This window comes from Orcinus orca, chromosome 6, assembly GCF_937001465.1.
Source record: "Orcinus orca chromosome 6, mOrcOrc1.1, whole genome shotgun sequence".
NCBI lineage: Eukaryota > Metazoa > Chordata > Mammalia > Artiodactyla > Delphinidae > Orcinus > Orcinus orca.
In genome coordinates, this window is record NC_064564.1 from 65,894,015 (window position 1) to 65,919,448 (window position 25,434).

The following is a 25,434-nucleotide window of genomic DNA, read 5'->3' on the forward strand; positions in this document are numbered from 1 at the left end:
GATGACTCACACATCTTTTTTTTCTTCATCAACCTCTGATGGATGACATGCTAATTGGGAGTAAAATGACTAGAGGACAGGAAGATTCAAGGAGGATATCACTGGATATGTTAATTCACAAATTCAAATAACTAGTATGTGAAAACTTAAGAGTTATTTGGGTACAGTTAAGAATGCTAGGGCAAATGAAAAGAGATGTGAATTATAATCAATACTAGAGTTTTCATTTCAATTCTGGTATACTTCTCATGCCCACTAGTAGACCAAATAGATGAACCACATAAGATACATTTGTGTAGTAACCTTATCTTTAGCTTACTTTTATTTTCCTGCATTAGCAGGTGGATTCTTAACCACTGCGCCACCAGGGAAGCCTTGGATATGGGTTTTTACGGGAGACATAAAAGTCACCAAGAGGAATCATTTAAAAGCAATCAAAGGTGACAAGCACAATGAATAGGTTACTATATTTAGTAACGAAAGCTTGATAGAAAGCTTTTTTGTGGCTCAAGGGCTTAGTTGCTCCGTGGCATGTGGGATCTTCCCCGACCAGGGCTTGAACCCATGTCGCCTGCATTGGCAGGCGGATTCTTAACCACTGCACCCCACCAGGGAAGTCCACCATTCTTAATTATAGAGTTGAAATATATTTTAATGATTTTTCACAGTTTACATCAAAGGTTGTAAATGTCCAAGGCCAGAAGTCCGGGCAGAAGTGCGAGAAACAGGCCTGAGGGGCCTGTGGTGGTCCTGACAGCTCCAGCCAAGCAGTGTCACATGGAAGTGAGGGTCCAGGGTGGCCTCATCTTCTGAATTTTTTACAGAGAAACTAAGAATCTGGGTCACTGTGTGAAACCACTCAATTTTTAAATGTTAATGAAAGCTTAAAAACAATTGTTAAGCTCTGTGAGGTCACACTAAATACTTCTGCAAGCCAACTTCCTGTTGAGCTGTCATCTTTTATTCTGGTTTTCCCACTGAAGACAGTTTAGGAACATGATAAAACACAAGAGGGAAAGCTGCTGTGTTCAAAAGAAAGCAAACACCACAGGGACCAGGAAATGATCGTGATGACCTCCTACAGCCTCCCATGTTCTCGAGTGAATCCTGCAAGTGTTATCTACCTTCTTGCACATAACACAGGAAGAGAGGCCAAAGAGAGGGCGCTGCCCCTGCCAGCAAGAACCTACATTCTAGAAGGCAGGACAGGACATGCCCAATAATGACAGTCAGAAGCGCTTGCGAGTCTACAGGGGAGGCCACCCCGGAGTTTGTAGGAATTCAAGACTTTCTTGAAATTCCCATTAGGCTAGATTAAGAAAGGGAGAGGTTCCGATGCACCTTCCATAATAGAATAGGAATTCAAAAGGCAGGTATTATTGAAGAAGAAGGAAAGTGGGAGAAACAGCCAGAGACAGAGGAGTCAGGGGAAGAAGAAACACTCATCAAGTGCCTCTGTCCTAAGCACCTTTACAGTCATCTAATCTAACAAGCCTTTATTCTACAATGTACAGTTGTCCCTGCATTACTTTAACCACAGGGGAGTGATTCCAGGAGCCCCTGCATATACCAAAATCCAAGGATGCTCAAGTACCTTATATAAAATCATGTAGCACAATGAATACATACAAGAAAGGTTAGAAAACTTGTCCATGGTCACATGGCCAGCCTTGAGACCAGGTCTGTCAGACCCCAAAGTGCAGCTCCTCCCATGAAGAGGTTACAAGGATGTGTTTGGCCAGTGGTTTGGCTGGTGCTCGAGGCGTGGTTTAGAGAACTGAGACAGAAACCTAAGTTGGGGCACACCATGAAAGGCCTAGAATGCCAGCGAGGAGAATTTATACTTCCCTAAGCGTAGGTCCCTTCCGATAACTGGGTCGTTATGCAGATTAAACAAGAGAAACCATGTGTTACACTATAACGTAATATACCAAGATTAGCTATTAGTAGAGATAATGAGAAGCCATTGAACATGTTTGCATAGGGGTGGGCCTGGATTGGAGATAAAGCTGGCTGAGGTATGTAGGGGCTGAGATACGTAGGAAACTGTCCAAATGTTCAGGCCATTCAGGGTAGGTGTACAGTGGTGTCTTTAGAAGGATGCCTGGGGTGAAGGGCTCAGCTCTGAAGTCAGACACATCTGATTTGGAACCTGGCTCTTTTGTGGAATCGCAAGTCACTTCCTTTTTCCTTGTGGCAACTCCAAAGAGGAACCAGGCTAGCCCTAGTACCAGAGTGGTTCTCTAAAAGGATCTGGAACTGAAGGCCAGTCACAGGGACGTGGCTTGAATTCAGAAAAAAACATTTTTAGGTGGCTGAAGAGAAGTGACTTTCCTAACAACTTGCTCAAGTAATCTTTCAGTTCAGGGAAAACACCTGACTGGAAGGAGGGAGGAGGATCTAATTCCTTGCCCCATACTGAAAATGTACAGGACAGAAGCAATCAGAATGCTGTGCTTCCTGCACGCACTGCCTGGCCTTCCAGGAAGGGCAGGAGATTCAGACAGTAGCAGCCTGGTGGGAGAGGGGGAGAGGATGCTCATCGTGGGTCCAAGAGTCCATTCTGGCTGAAAAGATAACTCTTTGCCAAGAGGATGCTAGGACCCAGAGAAAGAATTCTCAGACTGCAACATCCTACGAGTAAAACCGGATGGATGTCTGGAGGAACCTAGCCAGGCTGAGTAAGCTCTCCATCTCCCCACCTCTGGACATTCCCCTCCACACTGATACTGGTGTTTGCCAAGGAGTTTGTATTCTGACCTCTTCATGGGCTGTCCACTCTCCCACGGTAATCCTATCTGCTCTTATAGAGTCAGTTTCCACTTCTATCTCCTGCCTCATTCTGTCTCCCAAGTTCCAGGTCTTCAGGCAATCTCTACCTACATATATATAACTCAACATGGGACCCAACATACTAAAAATAAACCTATCTTTCCTTCTCCCAGAAGACTTCTGACTTTTCCTCCTGGGTTAGCTGGTGGTTTTAAAATAGGTCCACACATTATCTGACACTCTTCCCATCAGGAGATGGAGTCTCTGTCCCCTTCCCTTAAACCTGGGTAGGTCTTTGTAATGGCCTTAATAAAGAAAATACAGCAGAAATGAGCCTGCATGGATTCTGAGGCTAGCTTAGAAAAGGGGTGGCTTTTGATGGTTTCTCTTCTTGGGACACTCACTTTGAAGCCCTGAGGTACCATGTAAAAAGTCCAGCTACCCTGAAGCTGCCCTGCTGGAGAGACCACATGGGAGAGAGAGTAAGTGAGTGAGTGAGTGAGTGACAGAGAGAACAGCTGTCTGAGTCTTCCAGGTAGTAAACACGTGAGTGATGGCCCTTCAGTTGACTCTAGCCCAGCCACCATATCCCTGCAATCACAAAAGTGACCTCAAGTAAGAATTGTTTAGCTGAGCCCAAATAATTCTCAGAACGACGAGGGATAATAGTATGATTGCTATTTCAATCCACTAACTTTGGAAGTAATTAGTTACACAGAAATAGATACCTGGGAGTTCCCTGGTGGTGCAGTGGCTAAGACTCCGAGCTCCCAATGCAGGGGGCCCGGGTTCGATCCCTGGTCAGGGAACTAGGTCCCACATGCATGCTGCAACTAAGAGTTCGCATTCTACAACCAAGGAGGCTCCCTGCCGCAACTAAGATCCAGCGCAACCAAATTAATTAATTGGCTTATTAAGTTAAAAAAAGAAATAGATACCTGGAAGGGTTCCCTATCTTCCTAAATTGTGTTGTCACTGCAGACATTTTTTGAGGGCTGTGTAGACTATGGTCAGGTACTGTTCTAAGCATAATTCACTCTGACTGATCTTCACAACTCTGTGAGGTGACTTCATTTTCAGGTGAGAGACTGAGGCACAAGGAAGTAAAGTAGCTTGCCCAAGGTCCACAGGAAATAAGTGACACAGCTGAGATACCGAAGCAGTCTGGGTCTAAAGTGGTACACTTTGGGGACATTCTAGACAACTCTGCATCCCATCCCAGGCCCACATCGAACAGCCACCAAGTCCTGCTGATTCTACTGTCTAAACAACTCTCCAATCTGTCTCTCTCCCTTCCATCCTCACTGCCACCACCTTGGTTCAGGTCGGCCTCATTTCTCACCAAGACTATTTCATCAACTTCCTAATACTCTCTCTGCTTCTGGTCTTGCCTCTTCCAATGCATCCTCCAAATCAAAGCCAGAACGATCTTTCCGAGATGCAAATCTGGCTGAGTTACTTTCCTGCTTAAAGCCCTTTCAATGGTTTCCCATCACGGGGTGGCATGCAAGCTCCTTGGTCCGCCCTACCCCCAGCCCCACCCCAGTGCCCAGGTCTCTGAGCCTGTGCACATAGGCCCTCTGCTTTCTGACTTTACTTGTTTACCATTTCAGCTACTTCAAAACTCAGCTCAAGGGACTTCCCTGGTGGCGCAGTGGTTAAAAATCCACCTGCCAATGCAGGGGACACAGGTTCGAGCCCTGGTCTGTGAAGATCCCACATGCTGCAGAGCAACTAAGCCCGTGCACCACAACTACTGAGCCTGCGCTCTAGAGCCTGCGAGCCACAACTACTGAGCCCATGTGCCACAACTACTGAGCCAGTGTGCCAAAACTACTGAAGCTAGCGTGGCTAGAGTCCGTGCTCCGCAACAAGAGAAGCCACCACAGAGAAGCCGGCGCACTGCAACGAAGAGTGGCCCCCATTCGCAGTAACTAGAGAAAGCCCTCACGCAACAAAGACCTAACGCAGCCAAAAATAAATAAATAAATAAATTTATTTTAAAAGACGAAAACAAAAACACCTCAGCTCAAGGGTGTTTGGAAAGCCTTCCCAACCTCCTCTATGTGACGTGTGTCCAGGTAACAAGGCAGGCCCTGGCTGGCCCTGCAGGTGTGGAGTTAAGAAGATCCCTTATCTTCCACGCCCCCAAATACCAAAAACAATCAGATCAGATATCCTCCGTAGGAGGGCAGCATCAGTCCACTGGAGGCTTTGCTCTTCACAGGAATGAAAAGACACCAGAAAGAAGGAATTCCTCACACCATTTAAACATAGAACACCTCCTGAAACACTGGGCCTGTCTGTACCAGCCAGACTCTTAAGGTGTGTGTGTATGTTTAAGTGTATTTATCATACAATAAGACTGAACTTTAATGCACAGTCTTATGATTTTTAACATGTGTTAAAATTCTTACAACCACCGTCAAAATTAGGATATGAACAGAGAATAGTTCTATCACCCCTAAGAACTCCCTTATGCTATACCTTTACAGTGATACACACACACACACACCCTGTCCCTAACCTCTGGCAACCTCTGATTTGTTCTCCTCCACTATGTTTTTTTCTTTTTGAGAATGTCTTGTACATAGAATCATACTCTACGTAGCCTTTTAATACTGGTTACTTTCACTAAGTATGATGCACTTGAGATTCATCCATGTTTTCTGCATATCAATAATATGTTCCTTCTTCTTGATGAATGGATCACCTCTTATAGGTGGACAGTATTTATCTTTTCATTCACTGAAGGACATCTGGGTTGCTTCCTGTTTTGGGTGATTATGACTAGAGCTGCTATAAACATCTGTGTATAAGTTTTTGTGTGAACATAAGTTTTTCTCTTTCTAGGGTCTACACCCAGGAGTAGGATTGCTGGGTCATATGGTAAGTGTATATTTAACTTCTAAGAAACGGCCAAACTGTTTTTTAGAGTGGTTGTACCATTTTACATCCCCACCAGCAAGGTTTAAGAGGACCAGTTGCTCCACATCTTCACCAGCACTCAGTACTGGATTTTTTTATTTTAGTCATTCTAATAAGCATGTAGTGGCATCTTGTGTTTTTTCGTAATTTATCCTTGTTTTATTGAGATTTAATTGACATACAGCACTATATAAGTTTCAGGTGCACAGCACAGCGATTTGACTTACATACATTGAGATGATGACCACAAGACGTTTACTGAACATCCAGCATCTCACATAGATACAAAATTAAATAAACAGAAAAAAAAATTTTTCCTTGTCTCCTTGTGGTTTTAATTTACATTTCCCTAATGGCTAATAATGCTGAACATCTTTTTGTGTGTTTACTTGACAACCTCTTTGATGAAGTGACTTATTAAAGTTGGATTATTTGTTTTCTCACTACTGAGTTTTGAAAGTTCTTATTATGTTCTGGATACAAGTGCAGACATGTTGGCTATGTGATCTGCAATTATTTTTTCCTAGTATGTAAGATTCTTCAGTCTCTTTCCCCCCACCCAGCTTTATTGAAATATAACTGACAATTAAAAATTGCATACATTTAAGGTGTACAACTTTATGATTTGTTGTGTTCATTCTCTTAACAGTGTCTTTCATAGAACAAAGGTTCTTTTTTTTATAAAGTCTAATTTATCAATTTTTTCTTTTATGAATTCTATTTGGTCATAATATCTAAGAACTCTTTGCCTAACTCTAGGTCACAAAGACTGAAAATTTTTTTTACTTTTCTTCTAGATCTATGATCCGTTTTGAGTTAATTTTGTATAAAATGTGATGTTTAGGTAGAGATTCTTCCTTTTTTTTTTTTTGCATATGAATGTCTAGCTGTTCCAATACCATTTGCTGAAAAGACTTACTTTCTTCTTTGAACGGCTTTTGCATCTTTGTCAAAAATCTGGAATCTCTATTCCATTTTATTGACTTATGTGCCTATCCCTTCACCAGTATTACAAAGTCTTGATTACTGTCATCTGTGATTCTTCCAACTTTCTTCTTCTTTTTCCAAATTGCTTGTTATTCCTTTGCCTTTCCATATAAAGTTTAGAATCAGTTTGTCTGATACATCTACAAAAAATACTTCCAGGATTTTGACTAGAATTGCATTAAAACTATAAGCCAATTTGAGAAGAACTGACATCATCATTATGATGTATCTTCCAATCTACGAACAGGTATGACTGTTTATTTAGGTCTGAAATTTCTTTCATCAGTGTTCTGTAATTTTCAACTATAGATCCTATTCATACATCTTGTTAGATATATACCTGATCTTTTACTTTTTGGAGCTATTTTAAATAATATTTTAAAATTTCCAATCTTACATTGTTAGTATATAGAAATAACAAATGCTTTTTTGGGAATTAATCTTGTATCTTGCAACCTTGCTAAATCACTTACCAGTTTTAGGAGTTATTCTGTAGATTCCTTGGGATTTTCTATGTAGAAAACCGTGCCATCTGTGAACAGGGTAAGTTTTATTTCTCTCCAATCTATGTTCATTATTTCTTTTTCTTGCTGTATTGCACTGGATCAGGCTTCCAGTGAGATACTGAATAGAAGTGGTAAGAGTGGACATCCTTGCATTATTCCTGATTTTAAGGGGAGAGCATTCAGACTTTCATCACTAAATATGACACTAGCAATAGGCTGGGTTTTTGGGGTTCGGGGGGTTGTTTTTTTAAAAATTCTTAAGAGTTTAAAGCAAAAATTCAATTGTGGGCCTTGCTTAATTTTCCTTCTCCTCCCTCAGGCTTTAAAGTAGTTTCTGTCTTAATTATTTTCAAAGTATGTGTTTATTATCTAAACAACTTCAAATGTTTCTGTAATGCTATGAATTCAATAAAGCTTAGCAATGAGTATACACCAAGTGCATTCAGGAAACAGTTCAGGAGCACAACAGATAAAAGGCAAAACATTTGCTGTAACTGCCACCCAATGTCCATTGTCTCTGCTGTTAATAGCATATCTCCCAACTCTCAATCTGTTTCAGGTCCAGCTCAAGTTATAACTAATTCAGAAGTTAGGGGAAGAGGGTGGGATGAAGGAGTGACTTTGGCCTGGTCCATCAGATAATCTCGTTTCCTTAGTACCAAGACTGATTATGGAATGGTCATTGACCCAATTAGGACTGAGTGAAACTCAGGCCAAGGCCCCAGAGTCTTGTTTGAACAGAGAGACATTTTCTCTTTTCTGCTGGGTAGGAAGCAGGGATATGGAAACCTTGAACTGTGCTGGCAGCTGTCTCACCACCAGTGGGAGCGTCTTACCTGAGAGTGAAAATAACACAAAGAGTGCAGAGATTACACGTAAAGAGAGAATAGGACAGAATGATATTTTTGAACCCCTGAATTCAGCTGTACTTGAAACCACTCACCATTTCTGAGCTCTTAAATTCTCTGAGCCATAAATTCTATGCCGACCCCCCACATTTCTGACTTAAGCCTGTTCAACTGGGATTTTCTGTCACTTCCAATTAGAAGAGTGGGGAGAGCGAAAGTGTCACTGATATTCTGGGTGCCCTCTCGATCAACCACGCTGGCCCTCTTTGCATGAAAGAAAAGCTGGTTGATGTGAGGGCAAGGCCTTCTAGCTGTGGAAGCCATGGGGATGGGCCTGTGGGATAGGGCAAGGTAGGAGAATGGTCATGCTGGTACATGGTTACAGACGATACAGGAGTCATTATACCACTTACTTCTCAAAATGCCCATAGCAGAGGCCTCCAGTATTACCAGACACCATCAGACTAACTTCTCTACCATCATTCGTAGAACTTGATAATGGTGTCCCAAGAAAACCTCTTAGCATGGCATTCAATGCCATGTGGCTCTGTGCCCGTTATTCTCCCTTTGCCCTTTAGATTTACCTTCTGTCCTTTTCTGCCCCGCTTTGTGTCCTGGGAGAGTGATCTCTACCAATTATGTAACCTGGGGTTCCTTGCCCTCTGGCTTTAGCCAAGGAGAAGCACTAACTGTGGATCTTAGGACAGAGAGAGAAAAGTTGGGATATATGTTGTCTTCATTCCTTCCCTGTCCTGCCATGGTTCTGGTAGTGGCTATGTTCCTCTGTGGCCATACAGGTCCTATCAAGCAGCTACTCTGTTGCAGCCCAGCCCCCAATGGACTGTGATAACACTGTCCCCGCTTCCCTTGACCATTCTGGCATAGGAGAGTTAACAGCTTCCCACAGTTACTAGCCCTGGGTGCCTCACCATCCCTTAACCCCACCTAACTCTGTAAGTAGTCCCTTGATTACAGTCTGTTCAGTTATATACTTTTGAGAGAGTGGATCATCTGTTTTCTGCCAGGTCTGCCCTAGCTGATATAGGCCCTCACATCTTCATCATCATTGATCTTATCATGTCCGGTCACAATAAACTCCTTGCTGTTTCTTAAAGATGCTCCTTGCTTTTGTGCGCTTGTTCGCAGATCCCCCTCCAAGGGAAACCCTTTGTCACTATCTTTGCCTAGTGAAGTGCTAATCACCCCTCAAAACAGAGTCACCTCCTCCAGAAAGCCTTTCCCAGGGTCTCTCCCCAGGTGAGATGAGTCTCTTCTCTGGGTCCTTCAGAGCTTCATCTTCATCTATTGTCCCCTCTAAAAGACCTCTATCTCAGCCCCTCCCTTCATCGCAAGTTCCCAAGGCATAAGCATTGTATGCTCACTTTTGTACCCCCGTAATGTCCCAGGCACCAGTGCCTGACACTCCATGGATGTTTGGCCAATACCTGCTGCATTGAAGTGAACCATTTTGCTATTTAATGCATATGCCCAGGAAACCACTGCATTTTCTATTCGTTACTCATCAAATCTGATTACAAAAGGCAGGAGAAAATAGCTGAGATAGGGTACCATTAGCAGAGCGTGAAAACTGGGCTATAGGAATGTGGGTACAATTCTGCCATGTTGTCCCAGGGCCATCAAACCCAGAGAGGCATCATAAATATGGCCTCTCCAGTGATGGACAATGGGTATAGTAATGTACCCATGAGAAGTTAGGTGCCTGGTTCCTACACCTTGGGACTTCTCCCAGGCTTCTGGAGCCCCTGGAGTCCAAAGAGTCCCTTGGGTTCAAGTGAGGATAAGGTTGGTTATAGGACCAACCCACAGGAATCCAGTCTCTACAGCAAGCATTCAACTGGCTTAGAGGCCCAGCTTGTTCTAAGCTAGGAACAACCAGACTGTCCCTCCCCCCTAAAGATGGGTCAGTCCCACATATGTGTGTTTGGGTTATTTCCTGAGATACCTATCTATGACTTGACTTGTGGATTCTAAAATCTCCCGTTTCCTACCTGTGGTTGACTTTCTTTATTCTACTTTTTTTTTTCCCTCTTAAAATGGTTCACATCTGCTAAACTCATGGGTCATTCTACCGATCAGGTTATTTTATACATTCCTGTGAAAGATCTTCATCTACCTTGTGGCCATACTCCACTCTTTCCTCTCCTTGGTACCCAGGCAAATATTTGGTCTCCAAGTCCCTGAAGGAATGACAAGTCTCCTCACTCAGACGTACACAGTTTGGAGAGGCCCTGGAATCCTCTGCTTGAAGGACACACCTTTTCTTCGGGTTTAATACCAGATTATCCGGGAACCCTACCTCTTTACAGTAACCAGTTTTACAACTCCCATAAACACCTTCTTGGTTCATTACACAATCTTAGGAAGGCTTCTTTCCATGTGTAAAAGAAATCTGACCATCTACCCCACAGTGGGGTTTAGTCAGGGGCAATTTGAGAGCAGGAAAGAGATGGACCTCTGCGAGAGAGAAGGGAGCCAGTCATCCTGGATTTTCTAGACCTGTCACAAGCCTGGAATTCCCATCTTGATGAACCCTGCATCCAGAGTGCTAAGTCTAAGTAACTGGGACTCCCCAACTTTCTCAGCCCATTCCTCACCTCTGCCTCAAAATTGTGTCACCTGCTTATTCTTACCATGTTCCTGCCTGCCAACTGTTTATCCCTCTCTTCTCCTAACTTCTATGGAGCCTTAACTCTGACCTCTCCTTCCCCACTCCCAGAAGGACTGCAGAAATATTTACTTTCATCTTCAAATGAGTTAAGGTGTATTTGAAGAACTGTATAATATTTCCTAAATTAAAATGAACGTGGTACCCAGTGTTGAAAGTTTGGGTCAGGGATTTCTGTCTCTAAATACCTCAGATGCTTCTCTTAACCCTCACTGAAAGAAAAAAGGCAAAGACAGACCAGCTTGTTTATTACCTCTGAAAGGAAAGAACACTCATGTATAGAATATTAAACATGTCATATAGCTAAAAAGGGCCAGATGTCTTTTCACAGGGATGAGAGTTGGGCCCTAGAAAACACACGATGATAACATTGTATATTAGTGTCTTCAAGGAATAACATTGTAACCAGGACTCAAGTTTTACAATTTGCATGACTCCCTTTTTTCTTTGTTTATGGGAAACAATAACAAACATTTATAAGACACTTTATAGTTTTATAAAGTACCTCCACATGTTTAGCTCATTTGATAAAAACAATGGATTAGATTTAAGGTCTAGAGATAAGTATAAATGCATTTAAGATGACTGGCAGAGACTAAAAAAAGAAAAAAAAAAGAAACAAACATGGTGAGTATAATCTTTTCACAGTAATACTAGAGGATTTCGTTTATTCTTGGAATCTTGGAATGTTTTACGTTTGTGAGGATCTTCAGCCTCCTTTCTCAGTATTGCCCTCATGAACAGATGTTCCAGGGCATGGGGAGAGGCTGTAAAAGGGGAGAAAGAGAGAGAATCTAAGCAAAAAGTCACAGCTGCAAACCTCACTGCAAAATTCACTGTGATCTACCAACACTTTCCCCTAGAACACAGAGCCCTGAACAGGATTCAAAAAGCCTTTAAAAACTCAGCGATGAGCACTGCAGGATCTTGATCTTGGATTCAATAAATCCAGTCTTCTATGGTTACTTACTTGCAATTTAAAAAGCAGCCAAGGGGGCTTCGCTGGTGGCACAGTGGTTGAGAATCCACCTGCCAATGCAGGGGACATGCGTTCAAGCCCTGGTCCAGGAAGATCCTGCATGCCGCGGAGCAATTAAGGCCGTGCACCACAACTACTGAGCCTGCGCACCTAGAGCCCGTGCTCCGCAACAAGAGAAGCCACCGCAATGAGAAGCTCATGCACCACAACAAAGAGTAGCCCCGCTTGCCGCAACTAGAAAAATCCCACGCACAGCAACACAGACTCAACGCAGCCAAACCTTACCCAATCATTTCCACTTAAACAACAGTAGATGTAAACTTCTAATTTTTTTTTCAAAAAAAAACAAGCTAGTTAGAGATTACTGGCAAATACTTATATTCAATGCAAATGGCAAACCAGTTACAGAGAAGACCTGGGCATGTTTCTCGGGGACTGTGTGTTCTGCACTGGCAACAAACAAGAGCTCAACCTCTGTTACTCTGTGGAACTCAGAATTTCTCCCATGTGATGAAACCTCAGGAAATTCTCTAGGTGTGAGAAAGAAATCAATGAAGCGGAAGCAGAAATGGAGCAAACCTGTTATGTCTCCTGGTTGACAATTAACTTTTGCTAATAAAAAAAGTAAAAACTCATCTTCAGAATCTTTAACAACCAAGTCTAGTGTTTGTCCAAGCTGTTTAAGCTCAAGGTCTACTGGAACAAGCAGCACAGACAGGCTAATTAATCTCTTATCATAGAAATAATCTCCAGACAGGGACAGAAATGGGCAGAATTTGGACAGGGATGTGAAACGATGTGTGGAGGGGGAAAACCTAGAAAAAAATTCACTGAAAGACATAGGAGTTGCCAAATACCACATTCAAAAAGACTCTACCATCCAAGGGTGATTCAGCTCCACGCCATGGCCCAACTTTGGGAAGCCAGATGGATCTTCCAATCTCTCTAATTCTGTCCAGTTTCAGTATTGTATGGAACTATTAGTTAGTCTAATTAGTCCAAAGAACTCTCTGGAGATCAGGCTCATTCCTGTGCTGGTTTCCTGAGAAGGTCAGATCTTCCTCAGGGTAGAAAGATGCTCTCCATTCTGAAAGCTCCAGGGTCATGCTGAGCTCACACTAAAATGGCTTCAGAACTGTTAGTGATTAGGCTTGCCCTTCTTCTGGGGCCCCCAAACTAGGAGTAAAGTATATTTCAGATGACTCCAGCTTGGATAAGAGTTCCTCAGGGTCTTCACTCAAAAACCCATGCAACTTACTGGGTAACTAGGGGGTCGATGGGATAGGCTCATCAAGGATTGACCTCTTCTTAAATGAAGAAGGTTCTATAATCAGTCAAAAATATTTGGGAGCATCTCTTATGAAGCAGGTACCAGGTTAGATGCTATGAGTGTGACAGACCCATATAAGACAGCATTTTTTTTTTTAACCCTCAGGACACTGAGATAAGAAAGAGAAGCTGTAAAAACATAACAATACATATATTAAATAGTTTCATACAATACTGAAATCAGACACAAGATAAAGACCCCGGTACTCATATCATTATCTCTACCTGGGTTTGTCATCTTTCCAATCTTCAAGCCCAGAAATCCTACCACACCTGCTCAAGGCCATTCCTGGCCTCCTCCAATTCCCAGTTCCACCTGTTTCTCAATTCCCCCTCTTCTTTGAAGGTCCAAGGCGTGTTGTAGCTTTCCTGCAGCATTTACAACACTTACACTCATATTAGTGATTTCTGTGCACATATTGCCTGACAGACTAAGACAAAACACAGACTTCAACTCTGCATCTCTTGCCCGTTAACATCAACACTTGTTCAATTTAAATTAATTGCAAAATGAATAGATTTTCCCAGCAATGGACAATATTTTTCGTCTTACATGCCAGTTCCCTTTGATTAACAGTAGTTGCCTAGAGAAGAGTTTTGAGGATTCTGAGGTCATAGCAAAGCTCCAAGGTAAAGAGTGCCTATAATCAATTAGTGATGTCTGCCACAGGGCAGGATTAGGAGTAGTGGTTCAAATGCAGTACAATTTGGGAAAATAAATTAAGGGTTATATGAGCACAGAGAAGGGAAATCATCTCTGACTGGCAGTCAGAGAAGTCTATATGATAAAAGTGAAAATTAGATCCACCATCAAGGATGGGTAGGATAACAGTAGGTGAAACACATGAGCAAAAGCAGTAGGGCAGGAGAGTATGACACATCGTGGGAAAGCAACTCTTAGACAAGCTCAACTAGAATAAGTTCAAATAGAAGGTTTATATGGGAGATGAATAGGAGAAGGACTAAATACTGCAGAATGTCTCAGGTTGAAGGACATGATAAAGAAAAGCCAAGAGACAGACAAGGGATGGAGTAAGAAGGAGGCTACTAGGCTTTATTTACCTACTGTACAAGAGTGAAGTCTGCAAGAATGCTCTGAACTATCAATTAGGTGTATCAAGGTTCATTAGGAAGTAGCCTTGCTTAATAGTTAAGAACTGCAGTTTTGGAGTCACTCCTGGGTGCAAATCCCAGCTCTGACTGTGACCTCACGTGACTTAAGCCTTGTAAGTTTCAGTCTCCTTTTCTGTAAAAAAAAGTACACTTCTTACCTCATTGTGCTAAGGCTCAAATGGGAAATAATGTGCATAAAAGTCATAATAAGCCCTCAATAAATATTACCTATTAGGCTTGGTTACCCACAGAAAAAGAAATTTTCAAAGGAGAAAATGTGTCTCCCTCATTGTCTCATAATTTGGGAAATCTTATATGAAACTTGTAAAGTGGTTACGTGGCTCAGAAAACAATTAAGTATATGAAATAGCCACAGAAATAGAACAGAATCAGTTTATTTTCCAGTAATGCTCGGAGATTAGGCTTTTTGTGGTTTGGCATTTCTGGTGATGGTGCATTTTTTTGTTGACTTAATTCTTTACTGAATTATAAGTAACCAGATAACTCTCAAGTGGTAGAAAAATAATTTAATTTTATAATCTCATTTAAGCATTGTCCTCTAAGGATTTCCTCCTTAGCCAAGTAAGTAAGTACAGTTTTAACCCCCTGAGAGCACAGTTGTCTCAATGCAGCTGTAAAAATTAACACACGGTGCAGACCCCCGCTGAGGTCACTTCTGAATAGAAGTTCCAGTCTCAAAGGCCACCACTTTGCTTCAATATGCAGACCTAGCAGAGTCACATGATGCTGGTATCAGGACCCTTCCTGGACACAGGAAAATCTGCTGTGACAACTGTCCTGCTTGTGGACCCTGTTATGGACTCTGACCAACAAGGGCTCTGGGAACAAAGACCTTAGCCTGAGTGTGGAGGGACTGGTGGGAGGGTCTTGTTTCCTCAGTGCTGGTTCTGGGTCTCGTGGTAGAGAACAAGGCACAGAGTCCCCACTCTCCTGGCAGAGCGGGGACCACTGCCCAGAGCTCACACAACTGGGGCTGGGCCTGGGAGAGGAACCACCCAGGATACACAGCATGAAGTGTCTGTGAGCTGGGACAAGGTCTGCCCATCCCAGAAAGTGCAGGAGTATTTGCTGGAAAGGAAATATTCTACCTCTGGTAATGGAACAGGCAGTGGGCAGATATTTTTCAAAGGTAGGGTAGTAACATTTCTGGCAATGAGTGAGTCACTGAAACACTTCCTTTCCATTAACAGAGGTGTTACTGTGGAGCGTTCTAATTACAACAGAGCACTCTTTGTCACAGTTTGGGGCTGTTTTCCTCAGCAACTATAATGAATCAGCTCCTTCTAAATCTATCTGCTGTGCTAAACTACAGCTCCGAAGTGAATTATTGGCTTAATAGTAACTGTCTTCAATGTTGTCTTCTATTAGATGTATGTTTAACATTCAAAATAGGAAAGGCCATTGAAAAGACTTGCTACTTTAACAGACATTGCTGCGGGGGAGTTTAAGTGGGCCACTCAGTTCCGTCTAAGATGAGCTCATTTTCTTCGAGAGTGCTGGAGTCCCCACGGTACTCGTGACCCCAGATCTCCAGCGACATCAACATGGGGGAGATCTGCAGTTCCTCAGGTGAACAGAGCTGCCTGGCACCAGGCCAGCGTGTCACTGACTCTCTATATAGGACAGCTATTTTCAGTCTCAGCTCTGCTAAAGGTAATCACAATTTCTCCCAAGTAATTAACATGGAAAGCTTTCTCTCTTAATAAGCAAGTGTTCATATGAGCACGCATATGCTCTCCAACAGCTAATTCCTAATCCCATTTATTTACACCGTGTCTGAGCAACCCAAGGTTTTTACTCATCTGAGCTACTATATGAGCTCCACCAAATCCAAATTTGGCATGTGATAATTTTCTACATCTTATGTCGTCGTTTGAAGCTTCCTTTATTTCTTATGCCCACTGCTCAAATTTTTGACAGATGGGTTAAGTTTGATCAGCCAAAAATCAGAATCTTTTCAGTGATTCCCCAACTCTGGTGGGTTCTGATTTGGTTTAAAAACTGAAAGCACCAGGCATAGGCATTCAAAGCCCAAAATTGTTTCCCTAATCCTTCAATATGTGGAACTAGGGACAAGTCAGCTAAAGGATGGCTTCTCAAAGGTACTTAATTAAGCAGATACATGCAAGATATATATACATGTATAGAAACAACGTAAGTTTATTAGACCTCACATTACTGTTGTGATGAATAATTTAAGGCTGACATAGAACATTACCCTGGTAACAGTCCCACACACAATTTACATTTTTACACCCCAAGTCACAGATGTAGAACAAATGACTCAACATCAAGGTCATTTTACCCTCCAGTAATGACTTTTAACCCTTCCTTAGTTCCCTAAGGAAGACTTCCTCTAACTCCCAGCAATGAACTGAGGAATGACTCTACAAGCATAGAGCTAAGGGATTTTAAAGCTAGAAGGAACTTCAGGGACTTTCTGACCCAGGGTCAACAAGTATGCAGCGCACAGGCCACTATTTCCTGACCTTAAGCCCTTGGCAGACATCAGTAATCAATTTCAGAACTTTTCTTTCTCAACAAACATATCACGCCAGACAGTCCACTACCTATAAATTGGAGTTGGCACATGAATGAAATCTCTTTGATCTTCCAGCTAATCTGAACCTCTCTTCCTTCTGACAAGAAACAAAGATTCACTTTTTTATATAGTGTTTTAGAGTCAGTCTCATTACTTTAAGGTCTCCTTTCATTTTCTAGTGCCTGCTGAGGGTAATCAGAATGCTTTCGCCCTCTAGGGGTCTATAATCTAGTTTTGAAGAAGCAAAGTTTAACATGCTTGATAAGTATATGTAAACTAAGTGTTAATCTGTCTTACTGATGCAGATCAGAGGAGGCTGAAGTAGGCAGAGAAGAATGTATGGTGGAATTCAAGCTTAGCTTTGGGCTCATTTACTCATTCAATAAACAAGGATAACGTCTAACTATCTCTCTGAGTCATAAATGACACAACAATTTAACAAATGTATTGAGCCCACCAGGTATTGTGACAGGTGCTGTGGGTATAGAGAGGGGCAACACAGAATTCCTTCTCTCAAGGGCTCATGGGTCAGTGGGGAAGGCAGGAAATTAGAATACACTCTAACTATACAGTAACAAAAAGCAAGAAGACATTGGTTCTGTACAGTGGGAGAGCGTGATAGTTCTTTTCCAAGCTGCTGCCCCCTCCGGGACTTCCTCTCCTGCCAGACATCACCACCTCCTTCTCCCGAGGACTAAACCTAGCCAAGCCGCATCAGATTAACCTGCTGAACACCTCACAGAGCTGTCCTTTCCTTTCCACTCTCAATACTGCTGCTCTGCTAAGGCCCCCATCTCTCTCTCTCTCTGCCTGGACCTTAACAGTAATCCCCTAGGGTGATCTGCCCACTTGCAAGATCACCCTTCTCGGATCCATTTTCCACATCCATCTGCCTCAAGGATCTTTTCTAAGCACAGTCCTGCCTATGTCATTGTCCAGTTTTGTCCTCAGGAGCATGTCTGGACTTATCAGCGTGGCATTCCAGTCTCTCTAGGATCTGGCCGCCAACCTCCGTGGCAGCCTTGCTTTTTCTCCCCCCATGTCCCTCAATCACACCCTTTGTGCCAGTCACACCAAGCCACTTAGTTACAAGGTAGAAAGGGCAGGCTTTGAAGGTGGAAAGAATAGCAGGGCAGCGGTGTAAGGGTGGCTCTGAGCCTAGAGTGGAGACCAGTCTGGCTGATCAGTCTGGCAAATCCCACAGGAGCAGTGTTCCTCCAGGGCACACTGCAATTCCGAGAGTCCTGTGGAGGCATGTTGCAGCCCCTTCTCAGTCTCAGGGGAGAAAGGCGCCAACTACAGCCCAAAGTGCACACTACAGAATCCTCATACCCTATCCTGATGTGGCATACAGCCAGACCACCATGGTCTCCAGGAGGGTCTGCAAGGACCAAATATGACAGGGAGATGGGGAACAAGACAGAGGACAGCAGTCCAAAGGGGGAGGAAGGAAAAGTATAGGAAGACTGGGCATTGCCAGTTGTTATCTGAGTGATCCTGAGCGAGTCCTGCACTGTTCCAAGTCTGTTTCCTCGTCCATATAACGGTGAACAATAAGGCCTACTTTATAGCTGCAATATTTTTTTCATTGCTTTTTCTTAAGTATTTCCTAAGATTTCACTAGCCATGATGGAAATGAGATTAGAAAAGTGTAAAATACATAGCAGAACAAGATCCTAACTTTCTTATACAGAACAATTATAAAATAAATCATTTTTTTTAATTAAAAAAAATACATAGCAGGTTAATTGTACTAGCTTCCTAAACTGGTCTCTCTGCTTCCACACTTGTCTCCGCTGTCTGTGGTCAAAAGAGCAGCCAGCCAGGGAAAGCTGATTAAAAGATAATCAGACCATGTCACTGCTCTGCTCAACACCTTTTAATCGTTTCCCAACTCCCAGTAAAAGTCAAAGTCCTTATAAGAACTCACACCATCCTACTGCCTCTTCCCCCCACCTCCTCACTCCACCCCCATGCTCTTCCTTAAACACATCAGGATCTCCCCAGATATCTGTGCTCCTTCACCTCTTTCCAGTCTCACTTCAATTCTCGCCTTCCCAGCAGGGCCTTCCCATTCTCCCTATTTCAACCTGCAATCCCCCAGCGCCCTCTCTGCTTTGTTACTCTGGAGCACTCTCACCATCTAACATACTCTACATTGTAGTTTACCTATTTTTCCGGTTTACTGTCTGCTTGTCTCCACTTGAACATAAGTCCCATGAGGACAGGGGTTTTTATTTTGTTCACTGTTATGTGCCCTGGTTCTAGAACAGTCCCTGGCACACAGTAGGTGCCCAATATATATTTGTTGAATGAGCGAATGATTTAAGCATCGGTTACTCTACAGGTATATTCCAAGGCTGAGCTGATTAGACGCCCAACAGCACCAGGCCTGAGACCTGCCAGAGCACGAGTTTCATGATAACAAAATACATTCTGAACGCTGAGCTGCAGTCGTCTCCCCGCCCGATCCCCGATCTTCAGGAGCTTCACAGACACGTAGAAACTGAGCAAGAGAGCTTACACCATGACTCAAATTAGCACTGCCAGATACAAGAGCTCTGGCGTAGGAGACGTAAGGCTGGGTAGGGCAAGGGTTATTACTAAGAACATGAAGGAATTGTTCTCGATTTTGGACAATGGAATCTGAATCTGTAAATGACCCCTTTCTTTAGTGCGCCAAAGAAAATTATTCCGGATGAATAAGCTTGCCAGCTCTGTCCTGTAAATAACAACAGCTATTTCCTTTCCTGAAAATCCACAACCTGGAAATCAGATTTTTCAAACGACTGAAATAAAGCACTGAGATAAAGCACAACCTGGACAGAAAGATCAGGCTTTATGTTGTGAACGGGGTGAGGGTTCCATGAGTGCTTTACCAACATTATACACGCTATGATCAGTACTGGCTGACTTGAATCACAACGCTCGGACACAGAATTATCACACACAGATTCTGCTTGCACAGAATTCCCACTGAAAGCACTAAAATTCTTCCCTCATAATTTCTGCCCTGTTAAGTGAAATGAGAATCAGGCTATGGGGCACAAAACAAAATGATTAATCCTTTCCATATCCTTTTAAAACAGTAAATAATTCTCTGGAGGCTGGTGTTCACCTAGACAGAACACGTCATCAAAACACTTGAATCACCTTGGACTCAGAATTCTAGGCTGGACACCAAGCAGAACAGAGAAAGACCACGAGAGACCTTATTTTATAAGAAAATATTAATTTCCTCACAATGAAATTATTCAAATCATCTTAAAATGACATTTATTGAGTACTTGTTATATGCCAGTCACACAACTAGATATTTTCACATTATCTTAAACAACTCTAATAGCAAATGAGGTAATGACCTATATCCCTATTTTCCAGATGAGGAAATTGAGGATTCCAGAGAATCAGAGATTTTGTCTAAATGGTAGAACATGACAGTATCAGAATTCAAATCTAGAACTCTTGACTCCAGGCTCTGTGCTCATACTACTACACTACGGAAGCAGGGAAAAAGCTTGAAAGAATTGTAATAGATGCAATGAAAATTGTTCCTAATCAGATTTTAGTAAAGGCCTCTCACCTGAAAATCCAAGATATTATTTCCAGGACCTTGTAGGGTTTCACAGAAATTAACAAAGATGGTCACTTAACTATTCAATCCCTTTATCTCATGAATAAGAATATGAGGAAGTATTTAGCTTTTAGCATCTCCTTGTCCATGAAAGAAATTAACTTTTACACCTAATAAAGATGACTTTTAATTTCATTTCCCCTCAAATGCTGTCTTCAAAAATCAGAGGCTTTAAGATGGCTGGGAAAAACCTTTGCCCCTCACTTCAAAAATCAAAATATTTTAAAGTGTCAGTGCTGCTGAATTATAGCAGGGACAAAACATTTCAATTTTAATCAGGAGATGATATTCTGTCAGGGTAATAAATAAGTTTAACTGTTTTTTCTTCTTTAAGATCCACATACTGAAAGGTTCAGAAAGGAGGCTACATGAGAGTGCTTGTGATTTCTGTATCAATCAAGACTGTTATAAAAATAAACTTACTATCATGGCCTAAAGGGCTTATGGATGGACTTAGCACCCCTGTTATAAGTTAGCTGCAATGTCACTTCTGGGTTTAAACGAATGAGTTAGCACAGACTCTACACAGACAGAGGTATGATTTTTGCACTCAAGCCCAGTGTTCCAAAGAATGAGGAAAAGAGGAGGACTCTGGGAAGTGCCTTGTGATGGACACATTGAGGGTGGTGTAGGCTTGACTTCTCAGACCAGGAGCTGAAATGCTCAGGGACTGCCCGACGTTGCTCCTTTTGCAAATGTGCTGAAAGACTTCAGTTGAGCGCTTACAATTTTTATATGGTGTTTTTCCTTTCTGGAGCAAAGTATCTGAATCAAGCTCCTGGGGCTTACCCACATTAAAACTGGAGGAAATTGCCCATCTGACACCAAAGGCCACGTCTGCAAAACAGACATGTTATCTCCCGTGACTCTGAAGACGTATTTATGCAACAAGTTCCAAAGGCCAGGGGACAATTTTCAAAATCTTTGCCAAACCAGCCTCCAGTGAATCGGTAAACTCAACACTAGTGTGCCACACTTGGTTAATAGGTGAGTATCTCTGGAAAACCTCACAGCTGAAAAGGCAGGATCATTTCACGCCCATGGGGGATTGGGAGGGAAATGCCAGGCTACCCAAAACCATCCTTAAAATGGGATTTAACAATTAATTCTGGAATCTTGTCACTAGGAAAACAAACAAGGCCATCTCAGCTATTTGGCTGTGGGGAAAAGAAATCACTCTCTCTCTGAGGCATCTGTTATTTAAAACGTGATGGGGTGGGATAACTATTCCCTTAAAAACACCCTAACCAGGGACTTCCCTGGTGGCACAGTGGTTAAGACTCCGCCTGCCAATGCAGGTGACACGGGTTCAAGCTGGTCCGGGAAGAACCCACATGCCACGGAGCAACTAAGCCTGTGCGCCACAACTACTGAGCCCGCGCGCCACAACTACTGAAGCTCACATGCCTAGAGCTCGTGCTCTGCAACAAGAGAAGCCACCGCAATGAGAAGCCCACGCACCACAATGAAGAGTAGCCCCCGCACGCCGTAACTAGAGAAAGCCCGCGTGCAGCAATGAAGACCCAACGCAACCAACCAGCCAACCAACCAACCAAAACAAAACAAAACAAATGCCCTAAACCATGTGGTTCTTCTTGGGGAAAAGAGTTAAGCAGTCAAGACTTGCTCCTCTACTTCTCTCTTTTCCTCCCACACGTGGCCTCTACTAAGGTAATTCCAGAATGTTATTTATTTACTAGAAACCTGACTTGACTTTGCATAAGGATCTGGAGGAACAAATCCGACCCTGAGGAATCCATTAACCTCCACAGACTTTTTTTGGGGGGGCGGGGGGTTGGGCACCAAGAGGGGGAGCAGGCAACACCAAATATTCTGAGATTCAGAAGCAGCAGCTGGAGAGAAAAGTGCATGAGGCTGGGAGAGGTACAGGCTAACCCTCTCCCCAGCTCCAGTTTCCAAATGGAAGGTGGGGTTTTCAAAGGAGCCTCACCTGCTGGGTGTCCCCACCTGTGCCAACTCTTAGAGGAAAGGAGGCAGTCAGGCGCCAACGCCAAAGAGGAGCATCCCAGGGCCCAAGGTGTAAAACAGACAACCTGGCAGAAATTCAGAGTCTAAATAGGAACAACTCATACCTCTGAGCAATGGATCTGACATTCACCTAGTCCAGTGATTTCTCAGGAATGAATCACTTAAATACACCTTGTTTAAAAACAAGCGCATATGACTTAAAAATTACTTTCAATAGAAAACCAATGTGGAGAGCAAGGAAGCTCAGGGAGGCTACCTCGGTAGATTTGCACGGGGGAAAGGGAGAAATCTGATAGCTCTCTTCCCCTTGACATCCTGCGGGCCACAACTACATACTCCTGAATTCAAGCACGAATCTGGCACGTTTTCCGTGCCTCAGTGCGGGCATTGGCTAGCCGCGTGGGAAGGCACTTTCCAGGCACTGCCCAGGGTGACCGACCGAAGGTAACATCCACCTCCTCCCTCCCCGCGGGAACCGGACCATCCCTGAGGTTCAGGTGCCTCTTCCAGTCCAATCGGGAACCATCATCCACACTCAATCCCTGTCCGGACAACGCATGGTTCAGGAAAAAAAGGGGGGAGCAGATAGGATTTAAAAAATTAAACCACATTTGCTTCCACACGGGAAGAACCGAGAGCTCTTGCTTCCCTTTCTCCCTTGCAAGCCCCTTTGACCATTTTGGGTAAAGCAGGAACCCGCAGCTCGCGGAACACCCAAACGGGAGTCCCGGAGGAGCTTTGTTCTTTGCACGCAGAAATCAACACCCTAGAGGGTAAGCCCCCGCGTGGTGTCCGAGGCCGAGGGGGAGCCGAGGGACCCGAGCATCGGGTGCGCCAGCGCCATGCCCACCCTCGCGCCCACCCTCGCACCCGCCCGCCCCGCACGCGGCCTGGGCGCTGAGAGGGCGTGAGGGTGCGCGCGTCGTCCACCCGCCACGCAGCTCACCTAGAACCACCGCAGCCACGGTGGAGAGTAGCAGCCAATTATTCCTCAGGAAGCGCTTCCAGTCGCATCCCTTCTTCGCCGGCTTCCCCATAGCTGGCGCCCGGGCTCCGAACCACAGGAGAGGCGGCCGCTCTTGTGCGTGGGGCTCGGCCGTGCGCGCGGAGGCCGGTGGAGCCCGGGAACCGCCGGCGGCTCCGCGGCTAAGTGCAGGAGGGATGCGGGCGCGCTGGGGAGAGGGTGTGCGTTGGCCGCTGCCGCAGCCGCTGTCGCCGCCTCCGCCGCCACCTGAGCTCGCGCGCCGCGCCTGCAGCCCCTGCTAGCTCGGTGGCCGTGCGTGGCGGGCGCGCCCGGCTCCTCCTGCCGCCGCCGCGCTCTGCGGCGCCGCGGCCAACCAGCGAGGAAAGAGGGAGGAGCGGCCGGCCCAGGGAGGAGGGCGGGTGGGTGCGTGCGTGGTGCGCCTGGGGGTCCCGGTGGAGCAGGCGTGGGAGGGCTCCCACGCTGTGGCTGCAGCGGGGACGGCTACTCAGGGACCGCTGTGCTCCTCCCCAGCCTTAGGCTGGAGCCTCTCGCTTTTTTTTTTTTTTAATTGGTCAGGCTAGGTTTTCGGATTTATGGTTTCCTCCTCTCCCTAATCCAGAGGGGCGGAGTCGCTGGCCCCTTTGGCTTGGACTTCATTCGGCACACCAGCACGCCTCCTCTTTCTCCATACCAGCCACTGCTAGTGCAGCATCGCAGTGGGGAGAGTCGTGGGGAACTGAGTTCTGTCTTGGGTCCCATTTGCTTCTCCACTGCAGCCTCGGATTGGCCAGCAGCCTGGAAAGCCTCCTAGAAACCTCTAGGAGGAGGGGGAAAAAAAGAGTGCTGGGGGGGCGGTGAGCAGGACAGGACTTTGTGAACTTTCACACGAGGCCTCAAACTCCCCTGCCCCCACAGGTATTGTTAACTCTCCTCCTTAAGCCGAGGGAGGTGACGCTCCCACAGGATGGTCTGTGGACCCAGGGCTTGGAATGGGCCCTCTTAGAACTTCACTGCCGCTCCTTGCGACCGGCTCCGTGGCCGCGCAAGGCCCCAAAGCTGTGAGACTTGGCAGAATGATTGGGACTGAGAAACCGACCGAGCAGTTCTGAGGAGAAGGTGGGCGGGCCCATCCCTAAGGCCAGATGCTTTGGAAAGGCAGACACAGGAGAGGTGGAGAAACTAGGTAAGTGCAGCTAAGTGAATTTTCTAATTCTCTTCCATTCTTCTACCCAGTTTTTTCACCCTCGCTTATACAAAACTTTTTCCTTCCCTTTTACCACGCCACCACCTCTGCAGCTCCAGTCTGCCTTCTCATTAGCTTTCCTAACGTTAAGTCAGCCCTGCACCTTTTTGCTATTGTAGAGTCTCCTCTGATTGGGGAGGGTGGGGGAATCTCCCAGCTAGATTTTCTGGTGACTAACCCCTCACAATTAGAGCTCCATTCCTTTGGCTTAAATTGACAGAAGTGTCCTTGAAGAGAAAATAAGTTTTGTGAACCATGTACACTTTAGTAGGAATGAGTTTATCAGCTCCTTTCCAAAAAATAAATTTTGAGAGAAGGAAAGCTAGAGGGACACCAATGTCACTGTGTGCCTGGGAAAGATCTGAAGAAATGTCAGAAGAAGGGAAACTATTGAGAAAGAGGGGACAAAGACATCCATCCCACAGTAAAAAAGCTGGAAATACTCAGATGTTCAAGGTGAAGAGTGGTAAATATATTATGGAACTGCCACGTAACTGTACATTATGCAGCGTCTATAAAAGAAGTTTATGAAATTTCTAATAGCATAGGATAGCACATGTCATAATATGAGGGAAGACCGGAAGATGAAAATTGTATATATCACGTGATCACAACTATGTAAAACAAACCTAGAGCAAAACCATGTACTTAGAAAAAAGTCTAGAAGGAAACACAAAATTTTAACAGTGGTCATTTTGGGGTGATATTATTACTTGAATCTTTTTGCTTTCTATTTTTCTGTATTTTCTAAAGTGTTTACCATAAGCATACCTGTGCCCATTACAGTGTGGATAGGGCTGTATTTAAGAAATAAAGAGGTCCTAAAGAGAAAAGCGTGGAAGAATCTAAGCAGACTTTGTACATCACAATTTTTTGAGGTGTATGTAGTGAGA

The 25,434-nt window shown here is 44.2% G+C and overlaps 1 protein-coding gene across 1 annotated transcript in view; it reads right to left on the reverse strand.

The window, feature by feature from the left end:
* SLC1A1 (solute carrier family 1 member 1) overlaps nt 1-23,803 on the reverse strand; it is a 63,518-nt gene extending 39,715 nt beyond the window's left edge. The window contains exon 1 of the mRNA XM_004279099.3: nt 23,281-23,803. Coding sequence (XP_004279147.1) covers nt 23,281-23,371 — 91 coding nt within the window. The 5' untranslated portion in view covers nt 23,372-23,803. The remainder of the gene's footprint in view (nt 1-23,280) is intronic.
* Nucleotides 23,804-25,434: the final 1,631 nt, after the last annotated feature.